General features: G+C 36.0%; 1 protein-coding gene across 3 annotated transcripts in view; it reads left to right on the top strand.

The window, feature by feature from the left end:
* CTNNA3 (catenin alpha 3) overlaps nt 1-22,385 on the top strand; it is a 1,431,866-nt gene that overhangs the window by 293,467 nt on the left and 1,116,014 nt on the right. For all 3 annotated transcript variants that reach the window (XM_033130597.1, XM_033130596.1, XM_033130595.1), the window contains exon 6: nt 13,397-13,660. In XM_033130597.1, coding sequence (XP_032986488.1) covers nt 13,397-13,660 — 264 coding nt within the window. The remainder of the gene's footprint in view (nt 1-13,396; nt 13,661-22,385) is intronic.

The raw sequence follows: 22,385 nt of genomic DNA, 5'->3' as shown, positions 1-22,385 counted from the left end.
TGCCAGCAATGTGATGGCCTAAGGTAGAGACATGCCTGGATTTTTAGAGAAGCCATAAGGAGGTTTATGTGGCTAGATCTCCATGAGCAAAGAAAGTAGTAGGATGAGATCAGAGAGATATGTAGAATGGTTTGATGAAAGCTGTGACATGCTGACTTGAAGTGATAAGAGGTCAAATTCTGGATCAATGAGGGTTAAAGTGATAGGATTTGCTCACAGGGGAAGTGTGAGATTTGAGAGAAAGATAAGTAAAGGGTGACAACAAGGTTTTTGGCCTGGCTAACTGGAAAACTTGCCATTTATGAATTGGTGAAGACTGTGGGAACAGTGGGTTGAGAAGCACTCTCCAGAGCTCTGGTTTTGACGTTATGTGTGAAATGCCTGTTAGAGAACCAACTGACTTTTATATCCGCTTTTTTGGCTCTCATTTACTGGTGCATTTTCACATGCTCATCTGCCTGCCTACAAAGCATTTCTTAACCTCTCCATGCTTCTCCTGACAATTCCTGTTCTATTCTGTTCTATTTCACAATTTTACCCATTTTATTTATTTTAGCACATTATTTTACACTTTCCAGAGAGCAGAGGACTTCAAAGTGAGTGCTTATTTTCTTTGTATTTGTACTTCCTCATAGCTCTTAGTTCAATTCCACTGTATAAATACTTGTTGAAATCAGTATCTCAGAATATCCAAAACTGAACAAGTCTATTAACCTAAGTTATTTCTCTTTTCCTCAATCGGCTGGATCTGATTTTTGGTTAGTGTAGGGAGCGCTAATTTAACTTTCTGAAAAGCAAGTCGAATATTTTCACCTGCCTTCTGCTCAAGGTCTTGCTTCCTGCTGGGGAATGTAGTTAGAAATTAGAGGTTTTCTAGAACAGCCTGAGTTACATAGCAATAAAAACTGTCATCACCAGCTTTTTAGAAGAGGCCTAGGCCAGAACACTTTATAGTTCATAGCAAATCCGTTTGGCCTAATTGGGAACACAATTAAAGAAGAACTCTTCCATTCTAGATTGAGCATATCTTAATTTTTTTGCAGTTGAGATTTCCATTTCCAAAATTAGAATTTTTATCTCATGGAAAAGTAAATTATTTTATGGCAGTAACCCTCAAAGTTTTCTGATGTGTTTAAAGTGGTGTGAGATGTTATTAATTCATTTTGGTCACTCTGTGCCAGCTCCTGTACAGGGTGCAAGGGATGAAAGAATTATGACATCAGTTCGGTCCCAGTAGGAACTCATAATTCGGTGAGAAACAGGTGTGTCAATGAATAAATATAGCACAGGCTCGTTGTTTAATACGTACCATATTAGTGTTGTGTTAGAATATTAGAGCACATGAGGGCGTCTGTGGGTAACAGAACATGAGAATCCAAGATGTCTTGAAGGATAAAAAGATATTTTCCAGGAGGCGTGAGAAGAGACTGGAACATAGTTAATGCAAAGGCATCTCTACCACCTCATGTGATTCTGTGTGGCAGGCGGAAAAGGTTCCTGTGAGAGAAGTGGTAGAAAGTGAGACTAGAGAGAGAAGTTGGAGTCAGACCATGTTTTTGTATAATAAAATATGAGATTTGTTATGTGTGAATTAACAGTCACTTGAAAATTTTAAATTAAGGAATGATGATCGTATTTGAATTTTAGGGAGACTCCTCTGATGGTATTATGGAGAAAAGATTGCATTAGTCAAAAAGTCTGTGTCTTGTTAAATATTTCTCTAATTTGTTCTCTCCTTGTATTCCCAACCACCTCCTTAGTTTTATCCATAATCATTTCTCCTCTAGACTAGTATTGGCGGTGAGGACGAGAACAAGGTTACATATTGGGGAAATATTTAATGAGTAGAATAATAGACACAGACCTTACTTACTGGTGAGGATGAGGGAATAGATGAGTCAAGGGTATTCGTCAGGATTCTTGTTAGTCAGCTGGATTATTGAGGTCATTCAATTCGAGAAATTTGGGAAAGATACTTGGGTGTGTGTGTAAGAAAGGCAATGGATTCAATTTTGGACGCGTTCGAGACCCAACATGATATATGCACCTGGAGCTCAGAAGAGAGGTAAATACCTGTCAGTTTAAATTTAGTATTTGTTGTCACATAAGAAGAAACATTTTAATTGGCCAATAGTTTGCTCTATAGAGAGAGGTCAAGTAAGAAATGCTGGAAAAAAAACTTTGTATTAAATCATTTAACCTCATTAATACCCTGTAAGGCAGGAATTAATATCCTCATTTTGTAGCTGAAGTAAGGTTAATTATTCTACTCAGAATCTCCTGCTATTGGAGTGTTTTTGTGTTGGGATTCTAACCCCAAGGCTCATGCTATTTGCATTATGAGACAGACTTCCTGTCTTAGAGTTGCTCAGCATTTGCCTCACTCCCGTTTGCTTATTATAGTCTGCTCAGGCCCAGGGACTCGCGTTATCTATCTTTCCAATCTCTTTCAAGGTCAGATACACATCTGGTATGCATAAAAAGCATGGAGACTGCGTTCATAAGGCTCACAGAAACATCTGTGCTAATACTTTAGAGCAGAGGTCAGGGATTCTTTTTGTTTGACCAATTTGGATTTGAATGTTTTTAAATGGAGCAGATACTCTATAGTGTATGAGGGCCTCACCACTCCCAGTTTTCTTACATCTGGCCTTTTTATGCTTCTTGCTTAGAATAAATATCTGAGTTTATAGCTTTAACTTTAAAGTTGCATTTTACAGCAGGTGTTTCAAGCTTGTTGAATTAGTCTAAAAAGCCTAATAGTTTCTTCCCACCTCTTCCCATGTGGAAAAAGATGCCACATTTATAATGTTTTCTTCATCAAAGTAGATTGAAGTAGTCTAGACTATACTTATAATTTTATTTTTACTCCATGTATCTCTGGCTTATATTTCGAACAATGAGCTTATGGATCACACTTTAATTTCTAGTCTTATAGTTTTGGCCTGAAGTTTTATCAACAGTCTTGTTCTGAAACTGAATTAAGAAGTGTGTTTCTAATCTGAGTTGTATTAGGTATGTCAATTATTCATCAGAAAGTTATGTTTGAAATATGTGTTCTGTGTTGGACCGCCACCGAAGCACAGGGTTGTAGGAAAGTCCTTTGACAGACTTTGGGAGCTGTTGATTAAGCTACTGACAATAAATAAACGTAGTGTTGTGTAGAAAGAGTCTTAAAACAGGAGCCAATCCTAGATCCTATTCATAGTGGGGCCATTAAATGAGAAAGTGAATAGAGAGTGTTTGAGGGTAGGAAGCATCGTAGCTGTTCAGTACATGTTGGCTTTCTTAAATACAATTAACCCTACCATTTTTTATTAATCTCGTGTGCCTTTGGACAAATATCCTTTTCCTTTTTCAATAATTAGGCATAATAACACTTTTCATATCTCCTCATGGGGGTTCTTTGTGAAAGGATGACTGGAAACATGTTAAACAGGATAAACCACTACATGAATTCAAGGGATTATTAATTAGGAAGTTGGCGTCGACATCCCTGGGCTTGGCTCCCATTTGTGCGAAGTGATGTTGTTGGCTTTCTGAGATGCACCAGAATGTTTGAGAAAGGGTGGTCTATTTCTCACAAGTGAGTCACAGAAGTTTAAATGGAAAGGAATTGTAAGGGTAATAATATTTATTGATCTTTGTGTGACTAGGTGTTAAAATCCAATTTAGCACTCACAGATGTTAATTAATCTATACTTTAGAGAAAAAGTTTTCTGATTTATGGATACTTGAATCTTGTTAGATTGCGTGATGAAATATATACACAAGTGGAAGGTAAGCACGATATACAGCATCTGGATGTTGCTGAAGTAGCTCATTAATTTTCTGTTTTTCTGTTTATTCTTTTTACTATAGTCATATGGTAGATGACTTCAGATAGAATTTATTTTTTAGATATAAATTTGAAGAAAATTATAGGCAGATATAATACATATTGTATTTGCTTCAGATAGATAGAAAATGAACATAGTGCATTTCTAAACTTTATATATACATTTTCTTGACTGATGTGGTAGTAGTCTGCATTAGAATTAAGTAATAATGTTTTCCTAGGAAGTTTCCTTGGAGTTGTTTACATTCACTTTGGTGTATTTCAGCTGCCCAAGGTATACAGTAATAGCCCAGAATGCATACCTTGAGGATATCTTAATACTATTATTATATAGTTTCTCAGTTTTCGATTTGAATTTGAAGAATTTTTGTTCTCTCTTTCATTGAATTTGTCCTATTAATATGAAATGGAAAGTGGGATGAAAGAGCAGTAAAGGTCTCACTGAGCTATTATACTTGGGTTAAGGATGTGGCTGCTTAATAATGATTTGATTGTAAATCTTGGTTTTTTTCTCAAAACTTGCTTTTTATTTCTGCAATCTCTTTTCGTTTCACCATCTTACATCCCTCAGCTCAGTTAAGGCTACGTATTCTATTTCCTAATTTATGTTGGAGAAAAACATTGAAAGTAGCAGGTGTTTGTACTCTTCTGTTTTCTGATAGAACATGAAGCTGCCCAGTGACCAGTGAAGCAGTTAGCAGGCTGGCCTGTTGGCAGGGAGAAGACTGGTTGGGGTAGAAACCAATCAAGGATGGAATCCAAATAGCAAAGTGTCCATGGGCTTTTCTGCTGCACATCTTGTTAGTCTTAAGACAACAAAGTTGCTCTTTATAAGCTCCCTTCCTTCCCCTACCAGAGTGGTTTAGTCAGCTCCAGAAACCTCATTTAAACACCTGAAAGAGAAACTTGGTCATTTGCATGTTGCTCTGCTTTTTGAGCAGAGTATCTGCTGAGCTATTCCACCTGGACAGGGATGTGACTTAGTAAGGAAGTTTTCTCTGATTCTCTGAGATGAGGGTTTGTTCAATGGTGCATGGAATCAGTTGCTGTGAAAATCCTTTAGCTTCATCCTTTCCGATGGTCAGGCTGTGAGAACTTTCGTTTCTTGGAAACGAAATTGTATTTTCCAAACATTTAGATGTTTTTCTTTGCCCTTTTAAAATAAAAGCCCTCACAGTGGGTAGAACATACTTGCAAATGGACTACTTATCCAATTTTATCATCCTTTCCTTAATATCATAGGAATATGACACATGCCATGTCCATAGCTTATTTATACTCCTGTTCTTTACTTAGAGAAGTCACAAACTGTGAATATTTACTTGGCTTTGCTAACATTTTTGTTTGATTTCATGTAAACTTTTTTTATTGGAGTATAACATACATTCAGAAAAATGTACAGCTTATGAGTGTACAGTGAATTTTTTGAAGCTAAACACACTCATGTAACCAGTATCTGGAGCAAGAAACAAAATTACTAGAATCCAAAATATCCCTATACCCCTTTCTGATCTCTAATCACCCCTCAAGAGTAACCACTGTTCTCATTTTTAAAACTGTGGATAGTTTTGCCTGAGTTTGAACTTTATATCGATAGGATCAAACAATATGTACTCTTGTATCTGGTATTTTTTATTCCATATTTCATGCTGATCCATGTAGCTGCATTTTGTTTATTCTCATTACTTTGGGTTGTTTTCAATTTGGGGTTATTATGAAGAGAGCTTTCTATGAATACTTTGCATATGTCTTATAATGAACACATGGACACATTTCCACATGTGTGTATCTTCTCTTCGGAGTGGAATAGCTGGCTCATGGGGCATATGTAAGTTCAGCTTCAGTAGATACTATCAATCAGTTTTCCAAAGTAGTTGTATTGATGGCTTCACTAACACTTATTGCAAAGATAGGTATAGTTTAATTTTATCCTTTAGCTTTCTGTGGCATTGGCCTGAACAAATTTGTCCAAACTCACTAGATTATATATATTTTCCAAAAATTTAATTTCTTGGAGTAATCATATTCAAAGTTTCTGAACCATTCTGAGTTTAACTTAACTTCCTTTGACTTCTTATTCATTTGTCTATTTGTTTCTTCAAAAACTTTTATTAAACTCCTAATATGTGCCATATAATACTAGATAACAGGGTACAAAATAAGTAAGCTATAGTGCTTGCAATCAAGGGAATTATAATGAAGTGAGGGAGACAGATTTTTAATTTATTTAGCTCAAATATGAAAAGCTACTTTCTCAATCTGTTTTTTCTTGATTTAGTTAAGAAGTCCATTAACAACTTGTCAAATTAATTCATGATTTCAATTTTTTTTTTTTAAATCACATGTCCTCCAATGTAAATTTCCCCTTTTCAAGGTGAACAGACCCCATAATTTTAATTCCCTGACATAGAAATCATCCTATCTTTCCAGATTGCTTTTTTTTAAAAAAAGAAATTCTTTAATTCTCTTTTCTTAAAATATGGTGACCATAATTTTCACAGTAATTCAGGTCCTGAACTCGAGGGTGTGCATGTGCTTTTTTCTTGCTTGTTTGGTTTTTTGAGAGTTCAGTATTTTCCAATGTCTTCCTTGGTGATTTACAATATAAATTTGGCCTTCTGGGCTAGCACTTAACATTAGCAGGTTTGCATCCTCAAGAAACAATGTATGCTGATTCTCAGGTTCTACTCCTTATTGTAACGTTTATCCTGGATGAAGGCCCTGTAATCTTATGCCACACGACTTTATCCCCAACTATGGGCTGGTGATTCACAGATCTCTATTTCTAAGTCCAGACTCTCCCCTGAATTCTAGATCCATGTATAGTATATTTTAATTTGAGTGTTATGCTAGCATCTTATATTTGGCAGATGATGAAAGGTACTCCACCTTTCTCTTCCAAAACACTTTATTCATTCTGTATTCCTGAATTAGGTGGATTCAACACTATATACACAAGTGCTGAAACAATTTTCTAGTTGCTTCTAAATACCTCCTCCCTCTAATCTAAACATCACAGTCTTACCATTTTTATCTCCTAAATATTCCTGGATTCATTCTATTACAGCCTAGCAGCAGTATTCAGCATTCAGGCACCCATTGTCTATTGCCTGGATTATTGCCTAGTCTCCCTGACTGCAATTTTATTCTCTTTAATCTACTCAAAGGTCAATGCTAGAGCAACCTTTGAAAATACACATCTGAGTTTGTTGCTGTCACAGTTCTTTAGCATGGCATGTGAGGTATCTCATTTACCTTTCTAGCTGGATTCATTGTCATTATTACTCAGATCTCCCGCAGAGGTATACCTTGTTTTATTGCTAGTCACTTTTGTGCTTCACAGATAATGCTTTTTTTTACACACTGAAAGTTTGTGGTACCCTGGCTTTGAGCAAGTTTATCAGCATCATTTTCCAATAACATTTGCACACTTTGTGTGGCTCTGTCACTTTTCGATAATTTTCACAATATAAATCACTGTTATATCTCTCACAGTGAAATGTGATCAATGATCTTTGATGTTAGTATTGTAATTGTTTGGGGCCACCACAAATAATACTCACATAAGTTGACAAACTTAATCAATAAATGCTGTATGTGTTCTAACTGCTCCACTGACTGACAGGTCATGCCCCATCTCTCTCCTTCTCCTCAGGCCTCCCTATTCCCTGAGACACAACAATATTAAAATTAGGCCAATTAATAACTCTACAGTGGCCTCTAAGTGTTTAAGTGACAGGAAGTGTCACACATCTCTCACTTTGAATCAAATTCTAGAAATATTAATAATTAAACTTAGTGAGGAAGGCATGCCGAAAGCTGACAGTTAGTCAAGTTGTGAATGCAAAGGAAAAGTTCTTGAAGGAAATTAAAAATGATACTCCAACGAACACATGAATGATAAGAAAACAAAACAGTCTTATTGCCGATATGGAGAAAGTTTTAATGGTCTGGAGAGAAGATCGTACCAGCCATAGCATTCCCTTAAGCCAAAGCCTAATCCAGAGCAAGGCCCTAACTCTTCACTTCTCTGAAGGCTGAGAGAAGTGAGGAAGCTGCGGAAGAAAAGTTTGAAGCTAGTTGAGGTTGGTTCATAAAGTTTAAGTAAAGAAGCTGTCTCCATAACAAAACAGTGCAAGGTGAAGCATCAGGGGCTGATGTAGAAACTACAGCAAATTATCCAGAAGCTCTCGCTAAGCTAATTAATGAAGGTGGCTACACAAACAGCAGATTTTCAATGTAGGCAAGATAAACAGAACAGTCTTATATTGGAAGACGATGCCATCTAGCACTTTCATAATTAGAGAGGAGAAGGCAATGCCTGTCTTCAAAGCTTCAAAAGACAGGCTGACTCTTGTTAGGGATTAATGTAGCTGGTGACTCTAAGTTGAAGCCAATGCTCATTTACCATTCCAAAATCCTAAGGCCCTGAAGAATTATGGAAATCTATTCTGTCTGTGCTCTATGAATGGAACAACAAAGCCTGACAAAGATGGCAGCACATGCTTACAACATGGCTTACTGAATATTTTAAGCCCACTGTTGAGACCTACTACCCAGAAAAACAGATTCAAAATATGACTGCTCATTGACAATGCGCCTCGTCACCCAAGAGCTCTCATGGAGATGCACACCAAGATTACTGTCGTCTTCTTTCTGCTAGCACAACACCCATTCTGCAGCCCACGGATCAAGGCGTCATTTTGACTTTCAAGTCTTATTATTTAAGAAATACATTTTGGAAGGCTATTATTGCCATTTCTCTGATGGATCAGGACAAGGTAAATTGAAGACCTTCCAGAAAGAATTCACTGTTCTGGATGCCATTAAGAATATTCATGATTCTTGGGAAGAGGTTAAAATATCATGATTAAGAGGAGTTTGGAAGAAGTTGATTCCAACTCTCATGGATGTATTTGAGGGATTTAAGACTTCAGTGGAGGAAGTAATTGCAGATACGGTGGCAAAGTCAAGAGAACTAGAATTGGACGTAGAGACTGAAGATATGACTGAATTGCTGCAATCTCATGATAAAACTTTCATGGATGAGAAGTTGCTTCTTATGGATGAGCAAAAAAAAATGGTTTCTTGGGATGGAATCTGCTCCTAGTAAAGATGCTGTGAAGGTTGTTGAAGTGACAACTAATGTAAACTTAGTTGATAAAACAGTGGCAGGCCTTGAGATGATTGATTCCAATTTTTAAAGAAGTTCTACTGTGGATAAAAGGCTATTAAACAGCGTCACCTGCTACAGAGAAATCGTCGTTCATGAAAGGAAGAGTCAACTGATACAGCAGACTTCACTGTTACCTTATTTTAAGAAATTGCCAGGGCACTCCAACCTTCAGCAACCACCACCCTGATCAGTCAGCAGCCATCAATATTGAGACAAGATCCTCTGTCAGCAAAAAGATTACCATTCGCTGATGGCTCAGATGATGGTTAGCGTTTTTTAGCAATAAAATATATATTTTTAATTAAAGTATGTACATTGTTTTTTTAGACATAATGCTATTGTACACGTAATAGACTACAGTATTGCAAGCATAACTTTTATGTGCACTGGGAAACAAGTTCTGGGACTCGCTTTATTGTGATGTCGGTTTTACTGTGTTAGTCTGGAATCCAACTGCAGTATCTTCAGGGTTTGTCTGTGTTTGTTGTGGTGCCACTTGCAGCGGCCTGCATGTTCTTTACTCTTTCATGCCTCAGGCCTTTGTACATGCTCTGTTGTTTGCTTGTTTTTTTGTTCTGCATTGTTTACAGGGAAAGTTTCTGTTTATTGTATAAGATTCACCTCCTCTGATAAATTTTCTTTAGAATCTCCTCAAGCTGAAGGACATTCCTCTATGTTATGAATAACTCTATTTTAACTCTCACATAAATTTGTTTGTTTCCCCTTCCGATCTATAAGCTCTTTATCTTTGTATTCCTAACATCTAACATGTCTAATGTATAGTAGGAGCTCAACAATATTTATTGAATGAATGGATGAATTAACTGATAGCTTAGAGCCCTCTGTTTTTATGCTTTTTGATCTTTAAAATCCCTAAATATATTTTGTTCTCTTGCCAGGGTTAAAACTCATATGTTACTTTTCTACCCACTTGCACAGACTTGTAAGGTTTTATTTATTTTTTTAATTCCATCTGTGTGTTTCTCTGTCAACTGGAAGCATTTAATGTCTACTTAACTTGGAAATGTCATGTCAGCTTTTTCTTCTAGAGCATTTAAAAAAGCATATTAAATAAGCATCAATCTCTGAGGAGCTGAATTCTTTATAATCCTCCATCCAAAGAAATCTCTAATTGACCCTACCATTTAATTCCTATTTTGACCTGGTTTAAAATTTTAGGATAAATAGACAACCTAAGAATCTTCAAACTTATGTTATCATCAGTTAAAACAACATAACACAAACACTACCTAACCTTTTGTTTGGAAGGCTGACATTCATTAGTTTCCTTTTCGCTTATGTGCTTATTTATTAGATTAAATTTATCCTTTGGGATGTCCTTTAGGAGAAATGGTCTTGCCTTCTTTATTTCCCTTACCTAAACTCTGTAACCTGCCTTTCTTTCTCCTTTTAGCTGCCATAATAAGTCGTTTTTGTTATGTTCGCTAAGCTTGTCCTTTCTCACAGCCTTTTTCAGAGTGCTATTCGGGATATCAATGCTCATTAAAGATTCTATAATTGCCTTGGGCAGAGATAATAAAGCTTAGGCTCAAAGCCAAAATATATATTTGAGTTTTTAAAATTTCAAAGTCCTACAACATTACAATTACCATAATTTACCATCAGATGTACATCAGAGTAAAAGAAGTTAGCTTTTTAACTTTAACCTTCTTTATAATAATATATGTTCAAAGACTTTCTCCTTTCAAAACTACCTAAGTGTTGTCCCTGACATTCCAGATGAAGAATACGTCATATGTAGGTCAATTTAGAGGGAATTATGTAATACGTTTTGATTATACTGTAATATGCAGAAAATTTTCTGCAGCTTTCTGAATGTTTATACTTTTTATTGTTATTCCGCTGAGGAGTTGTGTATCCTTTTAAAACGTTAAATTGATTGTCCTCTAAGTCACACTGAGATAAATGTAGATAGTGCTATAGAATTGTGGGGAATATGAAAATCACTAAGACCATCACAGGACAAAGAGAGTACACCGAATTTGATAAATTTAAGGAATAAAATAATTCTGTATTCTTTATGTAAGTCTCTACTATTTTCCAAGTTTATTCCATTTCTGATGTGTTACTTACTCAATGTTATGTTGGCAGAAATATCATTATCCCCATTTTTATAAATGGAAAAACAGACACTGGAAGATTATCCAGTTCATAGTGCTAATGGCAGAGTTGAAACTAGAACTCAGACCAGAAAAACCAGGGAGAAATCATAGCAGGCCAAGAAAAGCACAAAGTGTCTTTTCTTGGGTAATTAGTGAGTATAAACAGTGGGTTGACAGCTACGTCTAACTGTCCTCCCTGTATATTGTAAAGAAGTTAATCTCCCCAAAGCCTGCAGAAAGTAGCAGTCAGCCTTTTATTTTCAGAAGGGAAGGAACTAAAATTATAGTAGCACAGCCATTTATTAACCTAGGCAACATTATTCCTTGTTAGCAGAGTCTTGGGAAAAAAACATGGGGTTTTCATTGTAGGTTTAGATCGTAGTTCTTTCACCAGCCTCTTAATTTTCTTACACTAAACACCTATTTAATTAAAATGGGGCTAATAACGCCAGCCTTACTGCCCCCAAAGGTGTTGTGATGATCAACAAGATACTATATTTAGAAGCACTTTATAAACTATAAGTCATTATACAAATACAAGTCCTTGTCCTTGTATAGCAAATAAGGAAAATCCTTCCTGTGCAGGAAAGAGTATAACATAGCTGTTAGTGTCATGGTTTAGCATCACACTGACTTAGTTTACAATCCCAAGAAAGGGTACCATCTAGGCCTGTCACTTGGCTTAGGAACTTAGACTCTGTAAACCTCAGTAGTCTCATCTTTAAAATGGGGACTAGTAGCTATCATGAGTTTTTATAAGGATTATATTAGCTGGTGTATGTGGAATGAATTAGCTATTGTTAAGGTCCCTAGAATTAGTTTTATTTAAAATAAGCTTTCTATGTATTTTACTATTAAATTTCCACAAAAGTTGCACAGAGATTTCCCATCTGCTTTTCTCCTGGTTTCCTCCATTATCTTTCCATTGCCACAACGAACAAAGCATTTATCCATTACTATCAACTAAACTCTAGGCTTTATTTGGACTTCATCAGTTTATCTATGAATGTCTTATTTCTTTTCCAGGATCCCACACAGTGTACATTTAGTTATCATGTCTCCTCAATTTCTTCTGGTCTATGAGTTTATCAGTCTCCTTGTTTTTTGTGATCTTAGCAGTCTTGAGGTTGTCCAGGTATCACGTAGGATGTTTCCCAATCTGGTTTTGTGTATTGTTTTTCTCATGACTAGTCTGGGATCATGGGCTTTTGGAGGGCATACGAGAGAGGGGAAGTGCTCTTCTTGTCACAATATACCAGGGGATACACGATATCCGTGTGACATCACTAATGATGTTCACCGTTATCACTTGGTTAAGGAGGGCTTGCCAGGGCTTTTCACTGTATCTTAAGCTAGTTTTGAGCAGCTATCACTTATATGGGACTTTCTCTTATCACTGTTTGGAATGCTTTTCATTTATATTTACTGCAAATATCATTTCAGTGGAAATATCTTCTCTGACCACCCAAGCTAAAGCAGCTTTCTCCTCTCAAATCAGTCCCCATGACAATTTACTTTTATGTTTTCTTCATAGCATTTATCATTACCGGAAATTGTCTTGCGTATTTGTTTACCTAGCTTATTGCATATGTATAGGTCCCCCCCCCCCCAAACAAGAACATAAGCTTCAAGAGAACAAGGTCCTTGTAGGCTTGTTCACATCTGCACTCTCAGCGTCTGGCACAAAGGGTAGCATATGCTAAGTGCTCAGTGACTATTTGTTGAATAAATGTCAAAGATACTGCATTAATTTATTAGTAAGTATTTTTGAAAAAGAGTAGAAAATAGCTGAATGGTGAGAAGTTCAATTTAGTATTCTTAACTGAATTGGTTTAGTTTTAATGAAAAGGTTAAATGCAATCATCAGCATTTATGGAAATAAGTAATCAGCTTCCTTTTAATTCAAGCTCTCTTACAATGCACTTAATAATGTGAATGCCAGAGTATTCTTCTGACTTATAAAGGTAAGTCAGAAGAATACTCTGGCATTCACAGAGTATTTTGTAAGATCTACTCAGTATTACACATCAGCACCATTTTGACCTTTATTTGCTAATTGGCTCAGGTTTCCTACTGTAGAAATTTTAACAGAATCTGAAGGAGTGTAAAAATAATTGATGGCCTTGATTTTAACTTATAGCTGACTTCTTAGTGTCTATTATCTTTTCATTTGTATTGACAGAAAAATGGAGCTTCTTTGTATAAGTCTGTCTCCCATAACTCATTGTAAGGCACTTCTCTTTTAATTTCTCTCCTCAGGACTTAAAATCTCCAAACCAGAGGGATGAAATTGCAGGAGCCCGAGCATCATTGAAGGAGAACTCCCCCCTCTTGCATTCAATTTGTTCAGCTTGTTTGGAACATTCTGATGTCGCTTCCCTCAAAGCCAGCAAGGACACAGTTTGTGAAGAAATTCAGAATGCCCTCAATGTAATTTCAAATGCTTCCCAAGGCATCCAGAACGTGCTGACTGCACCAGAACCTCAGGCTGCAACCCTGGGAAGTGCTCTTGATGAGCTTGAAGTAAGTTGAGAGAAAGTTAAAAATGTGATTTGATGTCCCAATATGAAAATAAACAGAAGTGGATTTTCAGGTCTGTGTTTTGGAGTTTAGAATAGGAGTAAATAAAAATCCAGTTATGCAATCAGTCGATATCATCATCTTGTATCTTCCAATGAATTGATTAACAGGAAAATATTCTATCAGTAGGCTTCTGATTCCTTTATATCTCTGCCAAGATAGTCAGTGAATTTAAATTGGGGATTGTTAATTAGATTGAAATGGTGACTTTATTTTATATAGATCAACTTATGAAAGGTCGGATGTATTCATTCCACACATACTTATTATTGGCACTCTTCTTTGTGCTTGGGATGTAATCGTTCACTACCCTCATGAAGCTTACATTCGATGAGGGGAATATAGGCAATAAACAAAAGCAGTAAACATAGGTTAAATAAATTTTATAGAATGTTACATTGAGAAAATGAGATGCTGTCAAAGACTGAAAGGAAGTTAGAGAATCAGGCAGATGGAGAGCTAGAACAAAGGCTTGAAGGCATGCGCAGTGTTTAAGTGACAGCACAGAAGCCTGGATGCCTGGGTGCCTGGGTGGGGAGAGTGAGGGAAGGAGTAGGAGGAACTGAGGTCAAAGACCCAATGGGGTTAGGTTATGGAGGGCTGGGTAGGCTTTTAAGGACTCTGGCTTTTACTTCAAATTAAATGGGATTCGTTGTAAGGTTGTAAGCAGAGGTGGGACTCCCTGAGACTTGAGTCTTAAAAGGGCCACGTTAAAAGGTGAACAAAGGGAGAAGTTAAAAAATAGCCTCCAGGAAGCTAAATGCTCCAGCCTCTTCCAGGCAGGCGGCAATTGTAGTAACACTGGCACCACTTCATTCCACCTCCCATTTTAGTGTGGACCATGGTGGCATCTGTAAATATTAAAGCTAAATTTTGTAAGTAGAGCCAACTGAATTTGACAGAATAGATGTTGGATGTGAGAGAAAGAGAGGAATCCTGGCTTGTGTTGTAGGCTGGGTCCTCCAGAAGCACCCACAAGGTGGAGTTTGGGATACAGAGTGTTATTAGGAATTAACATGTGTGAAGAGAGAGCAGGACTAAGCAGAGGAAGAAGTCGACTTGTGAGCCAGATCCACAAAGCCTGGAGCAATCAGTAGGGAGTCCTGGAAAGAAGGTTGTTCTCAAGTGTAACTTGATCAGGTCTATACCTCTTTTAGTCATTGGAAGCAGGTCATTCTGCCCTGGGAAGGGTGTGACCCCCAGGGGCCAGGAGTGGGGAGAAGCCTCTAGCAGCTGAGACAGATACTGAAGGAACTGATAGCTGGGTGCTGTCTGCTGCCCTCACTCCCCACAGCTGGGTAGCAAGTCCTATAGATGGGGGCAAAAGGGCAGTATACCTCTGTGTCTACCACAAATGATTACAAGGCATTTTTTTTGTTTTGGGCTTGAGCAATTGGATGGATGAAGTTTTCATCAGCCATGATGGGGACTACTGTGGGTGAAGCTGATTTTGAGAGGAAGTTCAGAAACTCAATTCGAGATATTTATCAAACATTCAAGTGTGAGCTTAAAGATCATTGGCTGCCCAAGTCAGACATGCTTAATGGCAGGGCCTGTGGGGGTGGGGGTGCGGGCAACATCGTGTTGAGCTTAAGGATAAGGATTCTGAAGCCCAAAATGCCTGGTTCCTATTTCTGCCGGTGTGACCATAGGAAAGTTATTTAACTCTCAGTTTTCCCACCTATAAGAAGGGGATAATAACAGAACCTATATCATAGTGTTGTTAGAATCAGTACATTAATAATACATGTAAAATTGCTCAGAGACGTGCCTGGTACTTAATAAGTGCTCAATAAACCTTAGCTCTCATTATCATTAGTGGAGATGACCAGTTGGAGGCAGATTCTTCCATAATGAAGAAATCAATGCAATTAAAATTATTAAAGTTTTATCAATAATTTAATAAATGAAACACATAACATATAATTTCTATATTGTTATTAATTTTATTACTTTCACAATAAAATTATTAAACACTTTATTTAAATTTAGAGTAACCTTCCTGTATGCTTTTCTCTTAGTTATATGTCTTTAAAGAGGTCTCTTAATATCTAATCCAACATTATTCAATTTCTAATTATTAACATCTATGTGACAATGTTAGGAAATATTTGTCTAAATAGGGTACAAGAATAGTGGTGATTCTTTAATAATACCCCATCATCTAATTGTTTGCCCTGTGTAATGAGGATGCAATAAACTCGTCCATTAGATGCATGTCTTATCTTCATAAGAAGATTGAAAACTGGGCAAGACTGTTTCTTACTAATTTTATACCAGTAAGTAGATCCTGGTATATCCTGATACCAATAGAAAGTTAGGTTCCCCATAAATTAAAATGTAACATTTCTTGATAGCTAAAAACTTACCATGAATTTATCACTTATTACAAAGTCTCTATAAGAAAAGCATTTTTATGTATTTCACAGAAAATAAAACCGGGACCTAGGTAGGTTATGTAACTTGCCCAAATCAGAAGGCTAATGAGTGGTGGTAGCCAAGATGTTAATCTAATTTCTCTGATTAGAAGATATTTCTAACTTCTGTGCTATATTGAATTCTCACAGATAGAACTTAATGTGCTTAATTAAAATTCAACACAATTTATACAAAGATTGTTAGTCTCTATGAACCATCAAAGAAATTATAAATGTAACCAAGTCTAAAAGACAGAATAACTTATTAGTGCAAAGGGCTTTGTGCCTGGGTCACTTAAATAGAAATAGTCTGTATTTGGGGAGTGGCTACTGTGGTGAGGTGAAATTTCCTAGAGTGGACTGATAGGATTTTGTATCATTTTTCACAGTACTAAGCAGAATGGTGTCAGGGGATGCTTGCATAAATGGTCCAGTTTATCCCAGACACTGCATTCTGTATTCCTAGGACTGTAGAAGAAGACAGAAGATTTCCAAATTGTTCCTCCTTCTGGGATTTCTCTTTTCTCGCTTTAGTTAGAAGTGGCTGTGACAGGCAAGAAATGGCAGTGGTTGGAGAGGAGAAGAAAGAGAGAGAGAGAGAGAGAGAGAGAGAGAGAGAGAGAGAGAGAGTAGCTTTGATGGGAGTGGGTACAGCAGTAGTGATGGAGTCTTTCCTTTCTCAAGATAAATGGTGGACTCACTTCTTCTGAACAAGGCAGGAGGGAATCCCAAAGATATCTCTCTGAAATCCTGTCTCAATAACCTTTGAAATTCAGTTCTAGTCAAAGCTAGAGGAGCCCAAGATTGTAAAAATGCCTGAATTTTATATATATTTTTATATCTGAGTTACAAATAGCTGCTGAGGCTGTCTGAACTAGATAAAGAAGAATTTATTGAGCACTTAGCCTTTTAAAATAATTTTATGAATTAAATGGTTGCACTTTTCTTTATTTACAGGAAGCTGTATTGGTAAAGGATCCACAGTAACCTTTGCTCTATCTTGCTTCTGCAAATATAGTACTATGAAATAAATTGATGTTGTAAATACTCTGTTGGGAGTAAGTCTCATTAAATGTTTATGGTGTGGAAATGTATCAGTGCGCTTACTCAACATCTACTGTGCTGAAGCTTCATTATATCTTTCATTCTGGTCCATGGCTGGTTGTGGATATGAAAACTGAGATTTATTGGTGGAGAAAATAGAAGTTGAATTAGAATACTTTTCAGGCTAAATCGATTGACTTATTAGAAAGGTTATGAATTATAGGGTGTTCCTTTTGCATTGTGACTGAATGAAAATTAAGAAGTGTTAAATTGTAGATAAACACAATTTTGAAAATGTCTTTATGAAGGAAACTTTGCCAGTGAAAACTGCTTTGAAACTGCAAGTCCATCAAGGCGTACTTTCTCTTATGTGGAGGGAAAAAGCAGCTATTGTAATCATTATCCACAAGACTTATCCTGATCCTCTTGTGATAAAGATGACATTAATAATAACAAAGGAGTTTTGTAGTATTTTCTCATTTTCAAAGCCCTGTCATATTTATTTTCTTCCTTTTTTACATATTCATTTATGTATCATTATTCCTATGGATCTGTATTCACTGTTGTATCTCCAACACCTAGAATAATGCTCTCTATATAGTAAATGCTAGGTAAATATCAATGAATGAGGGAAGGAAGGAAAGAAAGAGTGAATGAATATTGGAATGCTGCATGTCACTGTGTGATATTGGAGCGAAGAACATTTTCCCCTTACCCCTATTTCTTTCTCCTTTCTACAACTGGTTGTATACGTACTCAGGTATGTGGTTCTACTTTGCCTAACTTTTACCTGGGGCCTGAATTTACAGTGGGGTATACCACCAGAAACATATCTGCGTGATATGCTGCTCAGACTCTTCTCTGTGATAAGGGAGCACAAAGAGGAAAGAAAATTCTCTTCTCTCCGTAGCTATGTAGCCTTAGTTCAGGTTCCCTGCAACCACCAAGATATGCTGTCTTTTACTAAGTGTAATAATTTTGAGGAATGTAGTCCTTATAGTCTTATGTTTTCACCTGAAGGAGAAGTGGGATCTCCACCAAACAGCTTAGCATTAGGGAGCTAAAGAAAAACAGGCATCATTGATATCCACGAGAACTTTAACAGGAGTTTTTAAAAGATGGTTTTGTTTCTAGAAATACAGTGAAATAAAAGAACTGAAAATGATGGATAAAATATTTTTAAATACATAGATAATCTAATAGGTGAATTAGGAAAATTTGAGACTGGCCACATACAAAGAGAGCTGAAATCCAGACTAGGAAGCCAGCACAAGTCTTGTGCTGGGAGATGTGGGTAATTTCTTTTTCATTATAGCCTGTAGCTTGGATTTTGAGAGACCATGAACTGAGGACAGAAGACAAAGTCTATACACTGCCAAATAGAATGTCACATGAGATCCTTTCATAAAGCTGAGACTCTAAATTTGACTACCTCATTGGATGAACAAGACAAACACTAGCCCCTACAGCAAGACATAGTAGGAAGACTTGGCTGACTTAATCTTGGCTCTGGGTGGCTCAGAAAACAGAATAGAAAACATCTTGGAAATTTTCTAACCATAAATCTGTTCTTATCTGGACATTGGGTCAGAATTCATATTATCTGTATAGCCTCTAAAACCCCATTTGAAAATTTAAACTTGTCCTGTCTTGGCAATACCTCCAAATGCCTGCTAGAAGTAAGCTCAGATTTTCTCTGCTCTTTACACCCAGTTCACAAACAATTCTCATGCAGTTCCAAGGAAAATAAGTTCTCACAACACACACAAATAAGCAAGCCACCACAAGTGAGACTTTGCAGAAAGAACAAACTGCAGAATCAGATCTGCAAACACTGCAGATACTGCATATAAATTAGTATTCTTAATATACATTTTCCTTTCATTTATACATGATAGTATGAGGCGTATGATAAAGGAACAAAAGGCTGTTGAAATTGATCAGGCAGAACTATATAAAATGAAAAACATAATCGTAAAAAAAACTCACTTGTTAGGCAAAACGGAAGATTAGACAGAGAATTAATGATCTGAAAGATATATTTGAAGAAGTTTCTTACAATGCACTACAGAGAGACACAAAAATAAAAAACATTTTTTAAAAAGTAAAGATACGTGGAGGATGGTGTTACAACTTCTAACATTTTCTAATATAATATTCAGAAGAAAGAAAAGTATGAAAAAGATACTAAGAATTTCCTAGAACTGATGGAAGATACCAATCTCCATAGCTAAGAAGCCCCCAAATTCCTAATCAAGGTATATAAAAAGAAATCCACATTTACACATCTTAGAATGAAACACAAGAATTTCAAAGACAAAAAGAATATTTTTAAAAGAAAATAGCGTTTATTCTGAGCAAAATGGCAGAATGGGAGGCTTTTGATTCCCTCCATCCATGACCACACTGAATAAACAACAGCTACTCATAGATCTATTCCTTCTGAGAGAAAAACCAGAAACTAGTTGAGAGATATGCACATTGGGCTGCTGAGACCACACCTGCCTTAAAATAGGTAGGAAATGCTGAGGCACACTCATCATTATTTCCACCCATCTCACAGCGCCATACAGCTGTGAAGGAGCACCCATCCTTGAGGAGCAAAAGTTTGGAACACATATCTAGCACCCCAACTGTTATGGCTGCTACTAGAGGGACTGTCTCCTAACTTGCTCATCTTTGGGAGCTTTGGCACATATTACTAGTCCATTGGGGCCATAGAGAACAGAGGCATAAAAGCACTTCCTCTGGCTGGTCCCCCTAGCTCAGTGCAAAGGGAGCAGGCAGTAGAGTACAACTTTGAGCTTTTCCTTGGAAATGTTAGACCGCATATTTAATGTCCTAACTTTTCCAGCTGCTGACCAGGGTCTGGCTTCTAACTCACCTGTCTCTGGGAGCTGATGGGACAGGTGATCACTAGGACCCTAGGAGTTTGAACAGGTGTGTGGGCACTTTCACTTCCCACAACTCTGGGATGGAATTTAGTGATAGTTTAGTTAATTAGGGAGTGTCTTAGTAGGAAATACAAATAAGAAAAAGCATGGAGGAAAAATAAATATGGAGGTAATGAAGAGACTGTGTATGAGTAATAGTAGTGGACAATTCACACTTCATATTGGTTGGAATCTAGTTTCAGAAATTTTGTTTAAGGCATATTGTACAGGGCCTCAAAATAGAGCAGTTTTTGTTTTCTTCATTATTTGTGGACCAACCCATTTGCACAGTGGATGGTTTGCCACTTGCTTTGATGTGTAGACTTTTGCATGGAACAGAACGCACATTTTTGAAATATCATTGGAAGCTTCACAAAATGTATCAAATGCAACAAAGAAAAGTTTAATAAATTCTGCAAAGTAGAAAAGAGGTGACATATGAATGAAAAAAATTTTATCTAAATTTGAAAATTCTTTTTCTATTCCTTATAAAGATATTTTTTGGTATTATAATTAAGATTTAATTATTTTAAAATTTGGTAATTTCTGCTTTTATTGTTATTAACTCTTACTTTCTAATTTCTGAAGTTAATTTTGCTGTTTTATAATATCTTGAATACATTTATTTAGTTTATTTTTAGTTTTCTAAATTTTGTTTTCCTTCCTTGTTTTAAAATAAATTTATTCACGGTGGGAGTTTTCCTCTGGATACCTTAAATTTGAGAGGTAGTACTTTTATATTTTATTTTTTTTAAATAGGTACCAATTTTAATTTATATTTTTCTTTTTTTGCCTAAGAGTCTTAGAAGTGTGTTTTAAAATTTTAAAAATTGTTCTTTTTTTTTGTCATCTTTTAAATTAATATCTAGTTTCATTGAATTTTGGAAAATGTAGGTTTTGTTTTTGAAATATTTTTTGAATTTTTTTGAAACTTGTAGAGATTATTTTTGTGACTTATGTAATCACGTTTTTTTGAAAGTTGCATATATATTCATATATATATTTGAAAAAAATGTGTATTCTTTCTTCAGTAGGCAGTTCTAAAAAAACTATTATTTTGAACTTCTTACTTTTAATAAATAAGTCATCTGCATTCTTACTGTTTTTTTCTATTTGTTTGAAAGAGTAGTCAAAGTTTTCTATATTACAGCAGAATTACATTTTCTCCCTGTAATTCTAGTGGTATTTTGTTCTATACATTTAGAACTTTTATTATTAGTTTCAGAAATGTTCTTGACTGTCATGACTTCCTGATGAAATGTACCTTTTATCATAAAATTTTCCTATTAATCCTGTTTAATGGTGTCTTCTATTTCATCTGGTATTAATATTGATCCCCTGGCTTTCTATTAGCATTCTCCTCTTGCATCTTTGGCATCAATTTTGTTCATTTATGATTGAATTAATCAACTTTATAAGGAATGAATGAATTTATTCATGTAAAATAATCATACAATTACATAAATATGTAAAGGGACATTAATGTTCCTTTTTACCCCACCTCAATTCCATTCCTATTGCTAGAGATCACTGCTATTAAGGATTTGGTGTACACTTTCCAACCCTTTTTAAGGCAGAGATGCATTTTTTCCTCTTATTTATTTTTATTTTTTTCTATTCTGAAACTGCTATTGAATTGGATGTTGATCAATCCCGATGAGTCTCCTGGTTTTTATTTTTTATTTTTCTCATACTTTACATATTCTTGCCATTTTCCATTCTAGGAGAGTTCTTTGGCTTTGTTTCCTTGTCACTGATTTTGTTGGTAGGTTTCATTCTGCTCTTTATAACTTTAATTGTGTAGTTTTTATTTTTGCAATACAGTTTTTAATTTCCAAGAGCACCATGGTTTTATTGTGACTATTTTTGTAATAGCTAGAGCATACATTTAAATCCCTTTGAGGGTGTTAATTATACTGATTAGGTTTCCTTAAGAGTATAGTTCTTCTGTTTGTTGAACTTGAAGCCTCCCTTTAATTCTGTTGATGTCATCTCAAATATTTGGTGATTGACCACTTGAATAAGAATCACTTTGGCTGTTAGTAAAAGTGAAGATTACTGTTTAGTTAGATCTACTCTAATGATGGGGTCATGAATCTTTTTTGAAGAAACATAATTATCAGGTGATTCTAAATGTTGAGAACCATTCATATACATTGTACAGTATTAGTAGCTGCAGTGTATTTTGCAGTATTCATGTAATTTCTGTTTCAGGTCCTTATTGTAGAGTGCTAGGCCAAGCTCTTAATACTGGATGAAGGGGTGTAAGGAGAT

The sequence above is a fragment of the Rhinolophus ferrumequinum genome, chromosome 16 (assembly GCF_004115265.2).
Source record: "Rhinolophus ferrumequinum isolate MPI-CBG mRhiFer1 chromosome 16, mRhiFer1_v1.p, whole genome shotgun sequence".
Lineage (NCBI taxonomy): Eukaryota > Metazoa > Chordata > Mammalia > Chiroptera > Rhinolophidae > Rhinolophus > Rhinolophus ferrumequinum.
Note: the sequence above shows the minus strand (reverse complement) of the source record. Positions and strands in the feature narration are given on the sequence as shown.